The sequence below is a fragment of the Trichomonas vaginalis genome, chromosome V, assembly GCF_026262505.1.
Source record: "Trichomonas vaginalis G3 chromosome V, whole genome shotgun sequence".
NCBI lineage: Eukaryota > Parabasalia > Trichomonadida > Trichomonadidae > Trichomonas > Trichomonas vaginalis.
Window position 1 is genome coordinate 2,191,282 of NC_067207.1, and position 19,616 is coordinate 2,210,897.

Consider the following 19,616-nt stretch of genomic DNA (forward strand, 5'->3'; position numbering starts at 1 on the left):
TCCTTTACCTTTTTTCATTGCTGACCAATCCCAAAATCTATGCTTATGCAACCTGCTTGAGATGTACTTAAATCTATGTAGTGACTGTGCGCAGGTAAGTTTTCACCTGAAATCGTTTTACTTCCACCTGTTTCCTTTGAAGAGTTTGCACAATACAAAAACCTGTCGACTATTTGAGTCCAAGTTCCAAAACCAAGTACTACTTCTGGTTTGGTAGAGTTCATTGACGTATAAATAGAACCTATAGGATATACTGTTTGAAGTATTTCTGTCTTTAACGTTTGAAGCTCTGTTTTGTCAGCTTTTTTATCATATAAATCTTGAGCAGTGAATTTAACTTTGTTTTCATCCTCCATGACATAGACATTTCTACATTTAATGTCTTTCATCGTTGTTATGTCATCCTCCGATGTTAAACCTTGTGGAAAGTTAGGAGGTTTCCAATTTAATACATCCCACCAGTTCCATCAGGTTCTTCAACCGTTCCTGCAATATTTTCTATACCAACAGTTGCGAAGAAATCGTGTGTATGTCCAACGTCACTTTTCCTGTTTAAGGTTTCTTGTAAGTTTGTAATATTTGCAATGGTATGTGTATGAGTCTTTTTAGAATATTCTTTGTCAGCTTTGTCACTTCACTTGACATTTTATTGTCAACATATGTTTTATCCGCTTTGTCATCTAACATTTCTTGAAGTTCATCTACGTCATAGATGTTATGTGTATGATGTTTTTGTGGGTATGTTCTATCTGTCCATGCGAGAATATAGTCTCTTGTTGCATCTACATACTCTTTGTCAGCTTTGTTGTCAATATCTGCCTTCAAAAGAAGTTCATCTATAGGTTTCTCGTTTAAAGTTCTTTTTGTTGGATTATATACAAACAGTATGGTTCTTACTGTCTTGAAACAGAAACTCGTCTGTCAATGGATTTATCGTCAGTTTTAAGTTTCCTTCTTTCAATGACTCAGATATCTTAGAATAGTTTGAAAAGTTTGTTGTGTTCTTATTTAGAGCTTGTACAATGAGTTGTCGGTTGTGTTGTATTTCTCTCATAGACGCTGTTTCTTTCGACATTTTTATCTAGATAAAATATGCTTTCAATAGAAAAAGAAAATTCAAGAGTTGCTACAACTAAACCATTAGATGAACTTTTTACTAACGTAGGTCAAAAGTTTGAGACAGAGACCGTAAAGCATGAAGGCTATCGTTTTGACTACCCATTGAGATGGCTAAGAGACCCATCCGTCACAAAGCTGTTGGCTTTCGTAGAATGAAGTTCATTTCAGAAGCCATACATGGTTTCCCATTTACGGTCGCTTTTGAAGTTCGATACTATAACAAAGAAAAACGTACGTATGAGAAATTTGAACAGGGAAAACTTTTACAAGTGAATTTGCTTGTAAACTTAGAAACAACTCTTCAAGCTTTTCAAGAAAAAATAAACGATATCTATCTCGAATATGCAAAACAGTACAACATTGACGAAGGAGAGTACCATCTCGATATTATATATGACAGGAAAAATGCAACTGTTAAAATCAATAGAATAGAAGACCTTGGAGAAGACGTTTATATTTCTACAAAATATAACAACTTGGCATGGTATAGATTTTTGAGGATGTTAAATCAGCCTGCAGAATATCAGTACACCCGAACTTTTATGAAGTCGAAAACCCTAATGGAACATATGAAAATGTTTTCGACTCAGATGCTATTATAGTTCATGCTTCATTTTCTGGTGCACAAAACTCTTTTTTATGCTTGGCAAATGACTTTTACGAAAAACCTACAAAGCTATACGAACCACCAAGTGGAAGTATTTCAGACTTTCAAGTATGGTTTACTACAGATGGAAGAAAGAGAATAATTCCATTATACCACGCGTTTTACTTAGAACTTAGTTTCATATACAACTACTATCGAACGGTAAAAATATGATTTTTAATACGGTTGAGGTGTTGGATTTGGTTGCCAACTAGACTGTGGTGCAGGTTCAGGCTGTTGTATAACAGGAGCTTGTTCTTCTGGTTCAGGGTCTTTAGGTATAATACCAACGAACTGACCTACTCTTTTACCAATATTTTGACACCGTTCCATACTCCTCTTCCGACAGATTTTATTCCATTCCATATACCTCTTCCAACATTTCGAAAGAAGTTTCCTATTCTTCCAAAGAAACCCATTTTACTATATGTAAAATCTAATGTCCGCCTAGTCTCTTACGTTTCCTGTTGAGTTCCATAGCATTCTTTAACTGGAGCTCATACATTCTGTTTCTCCTCTGGTAGAAAACATACTCTGGGTCAACTCCTGTGTTCGCGTCATCTGCATAGAGTTGTTTATATCCCACTTCAGGGTTTGTATAAAACTCTTTCCATCTCATATTTGCATACCATGGTGGCAAACCTAACGCAGCGTCATTTGACATGGCAGTTTGCATTTGTACATCTGTTGGCACTTGACCATAGTTTGCCATTGCAGTTTGTATTCTAACTTCATTTGGAATATTCTCTGGGTTTGGTTGTCCAGGTTGCTGTGCATTCGCTAAGTTCTGTGCGTCCATTTAATATTAGATAAAAATATCTCTTACGAGTACATATACTGAACATTTGCAGGCATTGGTTCATCTTCATATTCTCTATATCTTTCTGCCACGTCAAATAAGTAAATGACACAATGGAAAAAACCTAAAACAAGTAGTCCTATTTCAAACCACATTTACTTACTAGTAAAATTTCTTTGTTATGACACTTTCTCCAGTTTATAGGACCTCTCTCATATTCTATCTTATCGTATCTAAACTCATAGTCATGTATGTCCTCTAACCATCTCACGACACTTTCCAAACCACTTTTATCGGATGTAAAGTAAAAGCATGGATGGTTATGTAAAACGTCTAAAGTTTCTAAAGAGTCTCTCAAAGTCCAGTCTACTTGGTATTGAAAATCCCATGTGTTATAGAACGGCGGGTCCACTATAAAGAAAACATTTTCCTTGTCTTTATATTTTTCATACAACTCTGTCCAATGACATCTCACAAACTCTATACCCTCAATATATTTTTCTATGTTCTCTTTGAAAACATTTGTATAGTTAAGATATAAAACTTTTGACATAAGTGTTTCAATGTCATGAACTCTTATAGCACCACTATATAATAGTCTAGCAGAATATACTATCCCAGTCAATATACTCTGCCTTTTTCAAAACCTCTCTGACAGTATTTTTCTTATCTAATGGTATACGTTCCATCTTACCTATAGGTATCTTTTCTTTTAACTCTTTCAATATATTGTTTGTGTCTGGAATATGTTTGAGACGGTCCATATAGTTGTCGAAGTCATTGCATATAATCTTTGAGTCAGGAAATATTGTATGGCACAAATGAGATATATAGAAACTTCCACCGAACAAGTCTACAAATGTTAGACCATTCGGTAGTTTCTTAAGTTCTCTCAATAGAATATCTTTACATCTACTCTTATTTCCAAAGAAGGGTAACGGTGGTTTTGTAAAATTCATTTTATATATATAATAAAAATGTTTTTACCTGAAAAGTGACAGAAAAGCGGCTTTTGACAGATGTTTATATGACACTTTCTCAGTAAGGACATATGGGTAGAAATGAGGTTAGAAAAGAGGTTAGATCTAACCATCTACCCTAAAATATATTTTTATTGAATTCTGTATAAAATTCTGAGTAAAATGACAGATGGAACACATACTTTTTCAGTAAGGACATATGGGTAGAAATGAGGTTAGAAAAGAGGTTAGATCTAACCATCTACCCTAAAATATATTTTTATTGAATTCTGTATAAAATTCTGAGTAAAATGACAGATGTTTATATGACCCTTACTTGTCCGGTTTATAGGACCTCTCTCATATTCTATCTTGTCGTAAATAAAACTCACAGTCATGTATGTCCTCTAAACTTCATTTATACTAAACATCTTCGGGGCTAGAAGGCACGAAGTGCCTGGAAGCCCCACTACCTTTTTTTTTTTTTTTTTTTTTTTTTTTCAACAAAACACAAAACACACTTTTTGGTTCGTTCATCGTTTTAATCGTAATTTATGTAATACATGATTTGGATAAATTTTACAAAAATAGAACCTATATTATATTCTTTTCAAAGATTCTTGCAAATCATCAAAAATAATTGTATTTTAAAAAACGATCAAATTATCCTTTCTTTATTTTAAACTTAAATTAGTTTTTATGATTGACTAAAGCTATCATATTTATTCATCATTAAATAAAAAAAAAAATAATATTTGAGAGTTATTTCAAAAAAAAACACATTGAATTTATTAATTTGTCTCAATTTCAGTATTATAAATTTTTATAATTTCAATATTTTGAAATACACTTTTTAATATTTCAATATTTATGATATTTCAATGTATTAAGTGGTCTCAAATTGAGCTTCTCAAATATAAGTTGGCCTATTCAAATAATAAAATTAAATAATATTTAAAATAATAAATAAAAGTGATTGAGGTCATAGCAAAACGGCTGTTTCATTCATTAATTCTTAAAAATAAAAGGGTAAAAACTAAATACAATGGGTAAAATTCAATAGTGTCTGTGCTATCGTTCAATTTGAAGGTGTCTTTTGAAACCGCAAGACACATTGAATTTTTGAATAGTGTATTATGGTTTGACAGACACCAATGAAAAAAATAAAATGATATTTATTTTAAATATATAAGATCCTTATATAAAATATAAATATTTTATCGTTTTATTTTCTTGTTTTAGAAATGTTTTTTATTGAAAAATCAATAAAACTAACTCCAAAATAAAATTTTTGATTTAAAGACACTATGATGACACCAGGCAAATCTTCCAAGACACCTATCGTCGGGAATCTAACAACCCTAGACTGATAGTTTGGGTGACAATATGACTGTTGATTTGAGTGAGTGTATGACTGAAAGTTTGACTGACAATATGACTTCGGTTTGACACACACTATGAATTAGCTTTTTAGTTAGAATAAGACTGACAGTTTGAGTGACAATATGACTGACGGTTTGACAGCCTCTATGACTTAAGGTTTTATTTAGAATATGACTGAGAGTGTGGGTGACAATATGACTGTTGATTTGAGTGAGTGTATGACTGACAATTTGAGTGACAATATGACTTCGGTTTGACACACACTATGAATTAGCTTTTTAGTTAGAATAAGACTGACAATTTGAGTGACAATATGACTGACGGTTTGACACACACTATGAATTAGCTTTTTAGTTAGAATATGACTGACGGTTTGACAGCCTCTATGACTTACGGTTTTATTTAGAATATAACTGAGAGTGTGGGTGACAATATGACTGTTGATTTGAGTGAGTGTATGACTGACAATTTGAGTGACAATATGACTTCGGTTTGACACACACTATGAATTAGCTTTTTAGTTAGAATAAGACTGACAGTTTGACTGACAATATGACTGTTGATTTGAGTGAGTGTATGATTGAGGGTTTGGGTGACAATATGACTCATAGTTTAAGAGAGTGTATGACTGATGGTTTTAGTGAGAATAAGACTGATAGTTTGACTGACAATAAGACTGACGGTTTGACTGACAATATGACTGAGAGTGTGAGCGCCAATATGACTGTTGATTTGAGTGAGTGTATGACTGACAATTTGAGTGACAATATGACTGACGGTTTGACACACACTATGAATTAGCTTTTTAGTTAGAATATGACTGACGGTTTGACAGCCTCTATGACTTACGGTTTTATTTAGAATATAACTGAGAGTTTGGGTGACAATATGACTCATAGTTTAAGAGAGTGTATGACTGATGGTTTTAGTGAGAATAAGACTGACAGTTTGGGTGACAATATGACTGTTGATTTGAGTGAGTGTATGACTGACAATTTGAGTGACAATATGACTTCGGTTTGACACACACTATGAATTAGCTTTTTAGTTAGAATAAGACTGACAATTTGAGTGACAATATGACTGACGGTTTGACACACACTATGAATTAGCTTTTTAGTTAGAATATGACTGACGGGTTTGACAGCCTCTATGACTTACGGTTTTATTTAGAATATAACTGAGAGTTTGGGTGACAATATGACTCATAGTTTAAGAGAGTGTATGACTGATGGTTTAGTGAGAATAAGACTGACAGTTTGGGTGACAATATGACTGTTGATTTGAGTGAGTGTATGACTGACAATTTGAGTGACAATATGACTTCGGTTTGACAGACACTATGAATTAGCTTTTTAGTTAGAATAAGACTGACAGTTTGACTGACAATATGACTGTTGATTTGAGTGAGTGTATGATTGAGGGTTTGGTGACAATATGACTCATAGTTTAAGAGAGTGTATGACTGATGGTTTTAGTGAGAATAAGACTGATAGTTTGACTGACAATAAGACTGACGGTTTGACTGACAATATGACTGAGAGTGTGAGCGCCAATATGACTGTTGATTTGAGTGAGTGTATGACTAACAATTTGAGTGACAATATGACTGACGGTTTGACACACACTATGAATTAGCTTTTTAGTTAGAATATGACTGACGGTTTGACAGCCTCTATGACTTACGGTTTTATTTAGAATATAACTGAGAGTTTGGGTGACAATATGACTCATAGTTTAAGAGAGTGTATGACTGATGGTTTTAGTGAGAATAAGACTGACAGTTTGGGTGACAATATGACTGTTGATTTGAGTGAGTGTATGACTGACAATTTGAGTGACAATATGACTTCGGTTTGACACACACTATGAATTAGCTTTTTAGTTAGAATAAGACTGACAGTTTGACTGACAATATGACTGTTGATTTGAGTGAGTGTATGATTGAGGGTTTGGGTGACAATATGACTCATAGTTTAAGAGAGTGTATGACTGATGGTTTTAGTGAGAATAAGACTGATAGTTTGACTGACAATAAGACTGACGGTTTGACTGACAATATGACTTACGGTTTTAGTGAGAATAAGACTGATAGTTTGGGTGACAATATGATTGTTGATTTGAGTGAGTGTATGACTTACAGTTTGACTGACAATATGACTGACGGCTTTAATTAGAATATTACTGACAGTTTGAGTGACAATATGACTGTGGTTTGACAGACACTATGAATTAGCTTTTTATTGAGAGTAAGACTGACGGTTTGACAGCCTCTATGACTTACGGTTTTATTTAGAATATGACTGAGAGTTTGGGTGACAATATGACTCATAGTTTAAAGAGTGTATGACTGATGGTTTTAGTGAGAATAAGACTGATAGTTTGAGTGACAACATGACTGACGTTTTGACTGACAATATGAGTGACGGCTTTAGTTAGAATATGACTTAGAGTTTAGCTGACAATTGGCTGACAGTTTGAGTGACAATATGACTGAGAGTTTGACTGACAATATGACTGACGGTTTGAGTGAGTGTATGAATGAGAATATAACTGACGTTTTGACTAACAATATGACTGACGGTTTGACATCGAAATTCATTCATATATATGTATTGATCAATGCAATCACCCTATTTAATATTATTATTTATCAATTAATTTTTCATTACTACATGCTCTCAATTATTATGACATTAATATTTATCAATAAATATTTCATTACTATATGCTCCCACCAAATTTGACATTATTGTTCTTTGACAAATTTTTCTTTATTAAAGACACTCTCACAAATTCATATCAATATATTTTAATTATCACCTATTCCAATCCATTTTCATATTCATATTCTTATTGAGTTAGAATAAATTGAGGATGACTGAGAATCAAATTATAATTAGTGAGAATCAATTGAAGAATACTGGGAGTTAATTAAGGTTGTTTAAGAATAAATTGTGAATAAGTGACAATCAATTGAGGATGAGTGAGAATCATTTGATTATTAGTGAGATTCAACTGAACATCAGTGAGAATCAATTGAATAATACTAAGAAGAAATTGAGGAAGAGTGAGAATCACTTGATTCTTAGCGAGAATCAATTAAGGATGAGTAAGAATCAATTAATAAGTAGTGAGAATCAATTTAGGGTGACTGAGAATCAATTGATTCTTAGTGAGAATCTATTGATAATGAATGCGAATCAATTGATTATTTGTGAGAATCAATTGAAGATGAGTAAGAGTCAATTGAGGATGAATATGTGTCTATTCTGATATGACTTAGTATCTACTGAGGCTAGATGCTAACATCTTACTTTTATGATCATAATTTTTCAACTCCATTAATATTTATAACAATATTTTGATTACTATTTAAATAATTTTATCAAATGATAATTATTAACATATATTAAGAGTATGTTTAATTTTCAACATACTCTTAAAAATCCGAAATTTTAAAAAAGTGACAATTTTTTTAATGCTAAACCATCTTCATCTACCATTAAATGTTTCGGATGATTTGATTTTAATTCAGTTGGGTTCTATTAGATGTAATAGTGTAAATTCTGATTCAACAATTTATCCAGATGGGTATATTTCAAAAATTTTATATTATTCTTCCAATAAACCCTATCAAAAAGAATGGTATACAAATAAAATAACTTATCAAGATGGTAAACCTAAATTCACTGTTTTGGATTCATTATCAAATGCATATGTCGGAGATTCACCATCATATCCTTGGGGACAAATCGTTTCAAAAATCAAAGAATTAAACAGAAATATTAAGAATGTATATAATTTTGGACATAAATTATTTGGATTTGAAAATAAATCTATCATTTGTTATTTGGAGGAACTCAAAGAGCGTTTTATCTCGAATAGCGATGAAGTAAAGTATCTTCAAACATATGAAACAACACCTAAATTTCAGAAATCCGCTGAAGCTTTTACAGAAATGGTAAATATGATTATAAGTGAAAAATATTTGCAAACAGATCTCAGTCAAATTAAAATCAAAATCCATCGTCTAGGGGAACAATATATTCTTAAATTTTTAGAAGCATTTATAATTGCCCGCCCCAAATTTTATGCACAGGTTATAGGTTTCTTACAAAATTTTTCATTTGACCAGGAATTATACTCAAAAGCAGGAATTTCTAAACCATTAATACAAGCAATAATTAATGGCGATAAAAGATATTCGAATATTTTTGCTTTTTCAGGAAAATCGTGTGATTTAACAATCGAAGATTTTATTAATGTTTTAATTTCAGATCAAACAAATCAAAATGGTGAAGAATATTATCAAATACGTATCAGATCTATATTGGATAATAGTAAATATTCTTTCTATGAACTAGCAGTTAAATTTGAATCAATTAATATTTTAAATTCGTGTAATATAGATAATGTTACACCAATCATGAAAGCATTGATAATGTCAAGCCCAAACGAAACAATTTTCAAAATGAATGATAAATTCAATTTGCAGACTTATCAATTTACAAACCAAATCAAGTATGTTTTATCTTTTGCATACAATATCTCAGAGTTATTTTCTACATTTAGAAATCCATTACTCTCTTCGATTGTTTCAACAAATAATATTATATCAGTAATGAATTTGAATGAAAGCAAAGTTATTCGTTTAAAGATTCATTTAATCTTCCATGAGGCCCTAATTCAAAATAATGATTTTATGTACAAGAACTTTAATGTTTTGAATCAAATAAAAAACAATGACCTTCTGGAAATTTTAGCAAAAGCTTGTTTGAAAGCTGACAAAAAAATTCAAGCAGATTTTGAACAAATCATGGGTATTAAATTTACAGCGATCAAACAATTTCATGAATCCATAGAAAAAATTCCAGTTGATCGGTCTCCAATTACAATAGATGGTTGCCATATTTGTTTTGAATGCTCTAAAAATACTGATATTGAAAAACTCAAATCAATGCAATTAATTCTAATAAGCCCTGGTATTCATATCAATGTGTTAACTTATGAACAAACATTGAAGTTTTTGGAACAAATGCCAGCATTTATTCATTTGGGCCTTTCCAATATAAGTTCTGATCGATCTGTAAACTTAAATTATTTTCTACTTCAAAACGAAGATTATTCCCCTTTAAAAATTTCTACAGATAATTATTATTACTTTAAGATCACATTGTATGACAAAATCGTATCCTTTGAATATTCAAAAGTAATACGTATCGTTGTGGATGATTACTGTACCAAAAAACATGAAAAACATAAAATTACCCAAAGAGTTTTCAGGGAGGTTAAAATGGTACATTCAAATAACGAAAGTTGATCTCCCAGGACATCCTCTGCAAGATGAAATACAGGAAAAAATAAAGCATGATAATGAGATTGGTGATATCTTAACTTCATATCCCGGGAAATTTTATGTAAATTATAGCACAACGATAAGAAGTGATAGTTTATTCGTCAATGGAAATCCTATAGAATTTCTTATATATATTCCAAGCGAATCAGGAAATTTGGCGTTGGAGTGTAATTTAATTCACTTAGATGCTACTTTTTCATGGCCGAAATATATATTTATTTTTCCTCGTGGTAATTACTATATGCGAGGTTACCCTCTAGGGATATACATAGGGCGCAGCGAATCATCCGCTGCTTATCAACGGTGGCTTACAGCCATGAATATTGAATTTAAATCATTAAACATTATGGAGCACTTTTCAAGAATCAAATGGATGAGCGATTTAGGTACTGGAGTTTTAAAATTTTTGAATACGAATCATTTCCAAAATTATATCTGTATTAGGCACTATCTCGGAACCATGGGCAATAATACTTTACTACATGTTTTTGCTCTGATAGTATTATTATCAAAATCGGCCCAAGATTTTGAGGACAATTACAAATGTTTTGATCCATCGGTTCAGAAAATGTATGCTACAAAGAATATATCAGATGAGCAGCTGGAAAAATGGAAGCAGATATATAAAGATCAAGAGCATTTAGCAGCATACCACCGCATTCCACCTATAAGCACTAATAATAGTGCAGAGGGTAAGCATAGACACATTAACGAACTTGCAAAAAAAGCAAGAAACTTTTCTACTTTCATCAAATTCATTCTGAATGATACTATCATTAGGATTAATGAATCAATTGATCCCATTAATAAGCAAAAACGCGAGAAGAATGACTTGTTAAACGAAAAATGCATACATTGCGGATTCTCCTATAATGATATTAATACTGATAAGAATCCTTGTAAATATTGCAAGGATTTCTTTATGAATAAGAGTCATGTTCCCTCTGCAGGCATACATGTTATGAAAATAGGAGAAAACGTAGGTGAAATCATAGAATTCCCAATCGATAAAAATGTAGGTGATCAGGATGAACTCGTGGATCACAAAGAAAAGAGTTCGCCGATCGAAATATCAAAATACGCAGAATTTATTGATATTGACGATAAAAATAAAGCAGTTTTAGTCGTAAAACTGCTTTATAATCTTGAAACGTTCCAAGATGCCAAAGAAATCAATTCTCTGGAAAAACAATCAAAAAATTATGAATCTGCATTACAAAATAAACCAGAAATTTGGTTGGAAAAATACTTGCCTGAATTAATGAAGGAAGTAAAAGATGCGAGAGCTGCTAGAATGAGATTGAAGATAATAAAGAAGTAGAGATGATGAGTGAATAAAAACTTTGTATTAAATTTGTATATAAAAGAATTGTAAAATATAAAAATAAAGAAGTGGTTGATAGGAATTTGAAAATTTGTTGGGTGCATATAAGTTTGATAAATATATTTATGAATATTAATGTCAAATTGGGTGGTTGCATATAGTAATGAAAATATATTAATAAAAATTAATGTCAAATTGGTTGGGTTGTGATAAAATAAAAATTAATGAAATTGGGTGGGCTTCTGTGTATGTGTGGCGTGAGTTAGCATGGGTGGTTGCGTGATAGAATGCTTCTGTGTATGTGTGGCGTGAGTTAGCATCGGGTGGTTGCGTGATAGAATGCTTCTGTGTATGTGTGGCGTGAGTTAGCATCGGGTGGTTTCATCACAAATTTTAACCCATCCAAATCTTATTAATTATTAAAATTCTTTTACAATTTCTGATGTATTTTTTGAAAACATTTCATATGCAATATTTCTCCTTTTCTTTCCTCAAATCTTCAAATATTAATAACTTTGGATATGAAATTATTTGGATCTTTTATGAATTTTAAATGTCTTTCTTAATATCAAATCGATTAAATTATTAATATTTTCTAAATTATGCCTTAAAAATCCAAATATAAAAAATCGTAAATAAAAAATATATTTTTTATTTTTATTTTGTAAATAATCCGTTTACTAAATGGGACTGTATCATGAAAGTAACAAAAATCATTATTTAACAAGATTCAAAACTGGTGCAACGAAATGCACATTGATTTTGTAGTGTAACAAAGAGAGATTTATTGTAAAAAGTACAAAATAGTATATTTATTATCGTGATTAGCGTAGAAATGTATGAGTTTGGGACGGATTTCTGGTGCATTCATAACTAAAGTGATACATTGTCTGGAGCAAGTTCAGATCTTTAACTTATGGCTTGTTTGGTGCTAACTCACCCAATTTAAGTGCACTAGAGGGGATTTTGTCTGTAATGAGCATGCACCTTGAGTTGTTGCTTGGTCCGTGTACGAAAGATAGTAATTTAATACTATACTCGATTAAATGTGAATTTCTAATTTTGAATTTGCGTTTTTTCCTGAAAATAGTTACAATATATGAAAGAGTTGGCAAAACTAGAGGACACGTCTTTAAGGGTTTGGCTCTTGCTTCATGTTAATATGCCGAAACTAAAATAAACGTATATTGGGGGTCGAAAATTGAGAGCTCATATCTTTAAGTGTAAAATTGCCAATTAATTTATCCGTAATTCTATATATTTAAATGTGCTAATGTAACTCAATACTTGCAATTTTAAGGGTATAGTCCACTAAAAATTTTTAAGTTTTGACAATGAAAATAAGCTCTGTGACCATGTAAATATATATCTATGCAAAACGAGAGGTTATGCCATAATTTTTTTAGTTATCAAATTTTCCTTTTTTTGAGAGAAGTCTCTCAATAATTTGAGAAGAATCTTTGATATAAAGAGATACACATTTGTAGAACGAAGTAAGTGTTTTCCAAACATTTTATATGTTCATCCTGTATAACAATATAAAGCTGCATAGTGCCATCTTGTGCGTTTGCTATTTTATGTACTTTTCATTGAGATAATCCCTCTTCTCGGGTGATTTTAACAGTCAACTCAATTTTAAAATAAAGATTTCATCAAAATGATTTCGAAATTCGGATATTGATTATATAAATAGCACTGTTAACATATTTTGGATGAGTAAAAAATACCTTGTTTTGTATGCATTTAGTACACCTTTATTTTTGATTAAAACTATAAAATTTTTATTCCTTATATAATAAATAGTATATGTTACATAAACATGAAATTCAATAGCATTCAATTTTGGATTTTTTAGATTTGGTAAATTTTAGAAGAAATAAAATCAGCAATCAAAATAAAGAAACTTTTTTTGTATCTTCTATGATTACCTTTTGGTACTAAATTTTGCATTAATAAGTAAATTATCTGTATTATTCTGTGAGCACAAGCCCTCAGTTATGCTGGTAGTGAATGATGAATCGTCATTTTGCGAAGAGAACGCGATTATTAAGGTAATTTTGAGAATTGTCTTGAATTATTTAAAATTAAAGTTAATTGAATAGGTAGGATAACTAGCCTTTGCTAAATTTGTATAATTTGACCTTATTCTAGTTGGATCTGAGAATATTTTGCTGAAATAATAAATTATATCGCCGATTTATGAAAATTTCTCTGATGGGACCGACTCGCTGAAACGTATTAGTGTTAATGGTAACTTGTCTGAATTTTCAAATTTTTTTCGAAATCCAAAAAATCACAAACAAAAGCATCAAAATTAGATTTGCATTTAAGGTTTTCATTTTTTTTGGAAAATAAAAATATTTTTCCCCAATAAAGTTTATTTTTACTTTTGAGAGGAATAGAAACGTTATTTTGGAATTTTGAAAAGACAGAAATGTTCCATTTTTAATGTAGATTCTAAAATGGGGTCAAATTTTTGATTGAACCGTTATCCATTGAAAAACCTCGATTTTAAAATGTTATTCCAAAATATTCATCTAATGATATAGTATATATTTATTAATTATTACTTTTTATTCAATTTTCACTTTTGGCGGGATTTTATTTTTTTGTTGTTGTATGGGCCATATTGTTCACCCAAAACGGAAAACAAAGGCAATGCATAACATTTTACTCCACGAACGTCGTCGACTCTCAGCGCGACAGATGCTTGGTGCTTGCATAATGACCGGAATGCCATATACAAAAGGTGCTCGCTTTCTTTCTCTTTGTGGAACTAAGCCCCCTGTGAAGAGTGGTGTCATGAGACAACAGAGATTTTGTGACGATAAGATTAGAAGACTTAAAAGTATTTCCCTAATGCTGTCGAGAAAGTCCTTCAGTGGTTACTTATCCATTGATGCAAGATGGACGCACAGGCGAAACTCGCCAAGTTGTACAGTAACTGCGCTCGATGCTGTCACAAAAAGAGTTCTTGCATGCGTGAACATCAACCATATTGGTGGAAACAGACAGCATGCTCAGTATTCCGGAGCTTCCAACAATATGGAAAGTGCTGGAACTCGAATCATCTTGAAGCAATTAAAGAAATACAATATCTTGAAAGATGTTAAAGAGATTATTAAAGACCGAGATAACAAAAGTGTCTCTGTCTTTAAAGAATTTGGCGTCTCTCATCTTGAAAGATTCGATCCAGGTCATGTATCAAAAATATCTCAAAAGATTTTACAAAGTTCTCAGCTTCTCATAAGACAGTTGAAGTTTTCAACGACAAGACTCAGAAGATTGAAAAAATAGAGAGACCTTTCTGGGGTCTGAATGCAAGCCTAAGTATGTGGCTTTGGTCATGTTTTGCCGAAGAAAATATTGACAAACGTACGAAAATGTGGGAGAATTGTGTCTACCATTACGTAGGCAATCATTCTTTTTGCGAACCGCACAATTACAAATGCTTTGAATGGCAAAAAGGTGTCAATTCGATCCAACTTCAATTCATGCTCTATGACTGGGTTCACAAATGGACACCCATAGTTTCCAAAGTTTCTTCCATTGGATCTACCTGCATGAATGAAGCGTTTAACTCCAAAATTGCATGCTATTTGGACAAATCAAGAGCCTGGAAGAACATTAACATTAGAGTTAACGTTGCAATCTTAGAATGGAATGATCCAGAGCATTTTCTCGGAGATATACAAAAAGCATTACATCTTCCCCCACTTCCAGAAGATTGTGTCAAATCATTTGAAGAGAATTGTTACTCCAAAATGATATTGAAACAAAAAACTGTTACAAAAGGTTCTAAAAAACAGAACAAATACAAAAAATTCATTCAGAGTGTACCAGGAGGAGATTATCAAGTTTTCAAGTCCGAATGGGAATCAGAAGACGAAGACATTGATGACTTTGATTAACGAAAATTACATTTTATTTATTGTTTTTGTTTTTAATTAAATTATTATTATGCTCATTTTCTTATTTTGATTTTTTCTCATTATGATATAAATAATTTATTAATGCATTTATCCAATAATTATGCTATGATATTTTTATGCCTTATTTCATTTCTCTTATATTTGATAATCTGGTAAAAATAGTTCAGACTATAATCATTTTAGATTATTGATATATTTATATAGGTTAGAATAAAATTAGTTTCATTTTCTACTTTTATTTTGAATTAATAATTTATAATATCAAATATTATGGCGTAACCTCTCCTTTAAAAATAGATATATATAGGCCTATAGAGTTTATTGGCACTCTCAAAACTCTAGAATTTTGAGTTTACTATACCCTTAAATAAATTCATTTTCATTTTTGATTCTCCATGGAGAACCTTTTCTCACTTAACATAGAAAAAAAAAAAAAAAAAAAAAAAAAAAGGTAGTGGGGCCTCCAGGCACTTCGTGCCCTCTAGCCTGAAGATGTTTAGTATAACTTTGTCCGGACAAGTAAGGGTCTATCGTCGCTACAGGAAAAGTTACGGGCGTTCCAAGGAAGTATACTTTGAGAAGCCTTTTCTCCATTTTAAAACAAGATAGGACGGTTATTTTTACAAAACTGACAACACTTTGACCGAGTAGTTTTTTGAGCTGAACAAAAAGTGTCATATAAACATCTGTCAAAAAACTTTTTAACTTCACTTAAAATGCCACGTAAGCTACGTAAGAATATACGTAAGAGAAGAGAGCATTGAAACATCCAATAGTAAAACTGACACCACAACAACAGTTGCAACAACAAATTATGAATGACCCCACTATGTTGCAACAAATGTCAAGCAACCCTATGCTTTTAAACCGAGTTATTGGTGCACAGAGTGGAGGTTTAAGAGCGGCACTTTTAGCGAAAATGGCAGGCTATGTGGAGCTGCAGACGGAACAGCCTATAACCCTCAAAGTCAAATGAATTTGAGTTCACTCAAAAATCAAATAACAGATGTCAAAAAGTCAAACAGACATACAGAAACAAATAAGTGAAAACGAAAAGAACTAGAATATGACAGACACACAAAGAAACTCAATGAGTTAAACGTAGAGAAAAAGAAGAAAGAAGAACAACTGAAAGAACTAAGTAAGAGGAATATGCGAAAAAAGTGTCAGAAAAAGCAGCAGAAGTAGCAAAAATGGAACAAGATGTTATAAATTTGAAAAACCATACTACTCAATATAAAGTACTGAAAGATGAAGAGATAAAACAAAAAGCCCTGAAGACATATATGGATAGCGATGAGTATAAAAAAGAAGTTGAAGCAAATGTAAAGGCAGAAAAACTTTTACAGTTGCAAAACCAAACCGTACAGTATGAAAACTTAGCACAAGAAAGTAAAAATAACGACGCAGCCATGCAAAAGGCAATGAAAAGCGCAGAATATATAAAAGCTAATAATGACTGGTTAGATGCCCAAGCCAACGCCAAAGCAGCCCAACTTATAGGGTCAATAAGGACAAAAATACAAGCGGATGAAGACAGTTCAAATGAAGCTTTAATGAATGCTGACTTTAAGAACGCCTTCGAAGCTCTTCATAGTAAGGTGAAACTAGTGAACGACTTCTCATCTGGAAAGAAACTGAAGTCTGAAGGTTTCGACAAAGAGTTAAGAGAAGTAGCACAAAATATGACGAAAATAACAGATGCAGCAACGAGACAGGCAGTTCAAAGTGCCTATGACGCCGTTAGAGCAACTGTTGTGGAAAGTCAAGAAAAAGAGTTACAACAGACCAAAAGACCTAGTAAATGCTTTCTTAAGAACGAAAAGTCAGGTAGGACATTATGCTGCAGATGGAACATATGTGCCAGCTGGTGGAACTTATATACCAGCTGGTGGAACTTATATACTAGCTAGTGGAACTTATATACCACCAAACCTCCAAGAGAAGCACCTGCACCAGGACTACCTAAAACATTTACATCGTCACATGGACACAGACACAGGCATGCACCAAAACCAACACAACAACCAACAGTTCAAAATCCAGCACAACAACCAACAGTTCAAAACACTGCACACAACAACAGTTCAAAACACTGCACAGCAACCAACAGTTCAAAACACTGCACCACAACCAACAGTTCAAAACACTGCACAGCAACAACCAAAACAGAGCAAGGACATAAAAGAAGTAGAGAACAAGGAAACCAAGAATTCTTAAAAATGCTTAAGGAAGACTATGGTTACCCAGATACTCTGACTTTTAGTGACAGATATAAAGAAGCTATTAGAAAGTTCAAGGAAGGAAATACTGACCCGAACCTATTTAGCTTTATGGTTCAGCACCAAATGGGATATAATTTCAAACCTGGAAAATACAAGCTCGCTAAGGGATATGATTTAATAGCATATCATCCAAATGACATGACTGAATTTACTCCGAGATATTTGGTGTCAGAGATAAATGATAATTCAACTATCTTCATGAAACGCGTAAAAAATAGAGACGGAACGAAAGAAGAAAGGGTTATGAATGCGGATGACTTAAATAGGGAACTTGTTAAAAACGGTCTCGGAATATATGAAATGCCAGCAGATGAGGTACAAGAAACTCCACAGGAAGAAGTTCAGATACAACCAGACATGGAAGAAATAGTTCAGCAACAACAGCTAGAAGAGCCTGAAGGAAACAAACAAGTCCCTCCTTTGGAAACTAACTTCACAGAACTAGATGAAGATTTGGAACAGCCGAAAAATCTTGACCCTCAACAAGAGTATGCGGAGAATAGGAATCTTTCCAAGAGTCTAAGAAAAATTCGGCTGACATAGTAGAAGAATATCGAAAAATGTTCGCCGACATACAAAAGACTCCAACATCAGATGAAAAATATTCAGCATAGAATGGAAGAACTGAAAGAAAGTGTACGCAAATACAAACAATCCTTTTTACTTACGACCATATAACGTTCAATCTTTGGCTGAACTCGGTGAAATAAAAGGTTAAATTTCAACAAAACATATAGAAATGAAACATTGTTTAAAGTTCATTCAGAACCTAGCCAATATGGAAACAAACCTACTTTTGTTTCTGCAGACTATGGAACTACAATGAGATGGGGTCATAAAGCTAATCCGGATAGGTGGTTCATAAACTTACAACCAAAATTCCAAGATTGTAGACGCAATGGAAGTGAATGGTGAACCAGATATAGCTGGTATTTTCAGCGCGGCTTTAATGCCATTGAAAGATATGAAACATGCAGATATTTTGAACCAGTATGAAATGAACATGGTGATGGAAATATAACACCTGACGTTCTAGAACATTTATCTCAAAGAACTACACAGAACCATAAAGATGGTATATTTGGTGAAGAGTTTAGAAAGAAAGTTAGGGAGAAGAGAAGGAAGAAATTGTACATGACCTTGCAAGAAAGTTTACAAAATGTCATAAAAATTACTTTGCAGACAATGAACCGAGAAGGGATGAATATTTAAGAAAATCAAATGGACAGTACAAATGAAATGTTAGTATTGAAAAACATGTTCCTGACAAAATAAACCACTACAGAAATAAATGACGCAAGACTGAAACATTGGGTAAAAGCTTTCCCATTCACAAAAGATATTATTGGTAACATGGAAAGAAAACCAGAATGGCTACAAAAACATATATTTGGAAACGAGCTTATTCCATATGGACAAGCTCTGTTTGAAGAGCTTGAACCGGAAACTCAGGAAGAGTCATGCAAACAATACGCGAAGACTCAAATACAAACTATGAAAAATCTTTCTAGGATATAGGTTACCTGAGATGGGCGACCAGAGCCCAAAGGCAAAAAGGACATGGGAAATTTACAACATACTAGGTGAACATGAGGCAAAGATGCAACAACTTGAAGCAGAGGGCAAGTTACCAAAAGCGACACAAAGAAGAAGTAGAACAAAGTGAAAGTAGTGAAGAAGTAACTTCATCTAGTGAAAGTAGTGGCAATGAAGGAAAAAGAAGAGTTAAAAACTCAGTCAGGAAGAAAGTAAAGCTTGGTACGAGTGGGTTCTATTATGACACATAAATCCAACTATTCTATATTTTTAC

The 19,616-nt window shown here is 32.5% G+C and overlaps 4 protein-coding genes and 3 pseudogenes across 7 annotated transcripts, besides 6 other annotated features; 5 read left to right on the forward strand and 2 right to left on the reverse strand.

Moving 5' to 3' along the window:
- Positions 1-4,025: part of a mobile genetic element that runs on past the window's edge.
- Positions 1,272-1,939, forward strand: TVAGG3_0265100 (annotated as a pseudogene). Its single transcript has one exon. A coding segment is annotated over exon 1 (668 nt).
- Positions 1,943-2,184, reverse strand: TVAGG3_0265110 (annotated as a pseudogene). Its single transcript has one exon. A coding segment is annotated over exon 1 (242 nt).
- TVAGG3_0265120 (uncharacterized protein) lies at positions 2,202-2,564 on the reverse strand (the record flags this gene model as incomplete). The annotated part of the gene is made up of 1 exon (XM_051228450.1): positions 2,202-2,564. The coding sequence occupies one exon, from the start codon at positions 2,562-2,564 to the stop codon at positions 2,202-2,204; it is 363 nt and encodes a 120-aa protein (XP_051098180.1).
- Positions 3,933-4,024: a terminal%2Cinverted (terminal inverted repeat of Maverick-3 transposon ID:TVAGG3_0265060).
- A 6,808-nt stretch (positions 4,026-10,833) lies between the features above and the next one.
- Positions 10,834-11,346, forward strand: TVAGG3_0265130 (uncharacterized protein; the record flags this gene model as incomplete). The annotated part of the gene is made up of 1 exon (XM_051228451.1): positions 10,834-11,346. A coding segment is annotated over one exon (513 nt), but the record flags the coding sequence as incomplete, so codon positions are not given.
- A 1,542-nt stretch (positions 11,347-12,888) lies between these two features.
- Positions 12,889-12,910: a terminal%2Cinverted (terminal inverted repeat of Kolobok-1_TV transposon ID:TVAGG3_0265140).
- Positions 12,889-15,884: a mobile genetic element.
- On the forward strand, positions 14,449-14,886 carry TVAGG3_0265150 (zebrafish ch211-108c17.2-related family; the record flags this gene model as incomplete). Its single annotated transcript, XM_001296344.2, has 1 exon — positions 14,449-14,886. One exon carries the CDS (start codon positions 14,449-14,451, stop codon positions 14,884-14,886), a length of 438 nt encoding a protein of 145 aa, XP_001296345.2.
- On the forward strand, positions 15,084-15,500 carry TVAGG3_0265160 (uncharacterized protein; the record flags this gene model as incomplete). The annotated part of the gene is made up of 1 exon (XM_051228452.1): positions 15,084-15,500. The coding sequence occupies one exon, from the start codon at positions 15,084-15,086 to the stop codon at positions 15,498-15,500; it is 417 nt and encodes a 138-aa protein (XP_051098182.1).
- Positions 15,863-15,884: a terminal%2Cinverted (terminal inverted repeat of Kolobok-1_TV transposon ID:TVAGG3_0265140).
- Positions 15,885-17,077: 1,193 nt separating this feature from the next.
- TVAGG3_0265170 lies at positions 17,078-18,507 on the forward strand (annotated as a pseudogene). Its single transcript has one exon. A coding segment is annotated over exon 1 (1,430 nt).
- Positions 18,508-18,571: 64 nt separating this feature from the next.
- Positions 18,572-19,616: part of a mobile genetic element that runs on past the window's edge.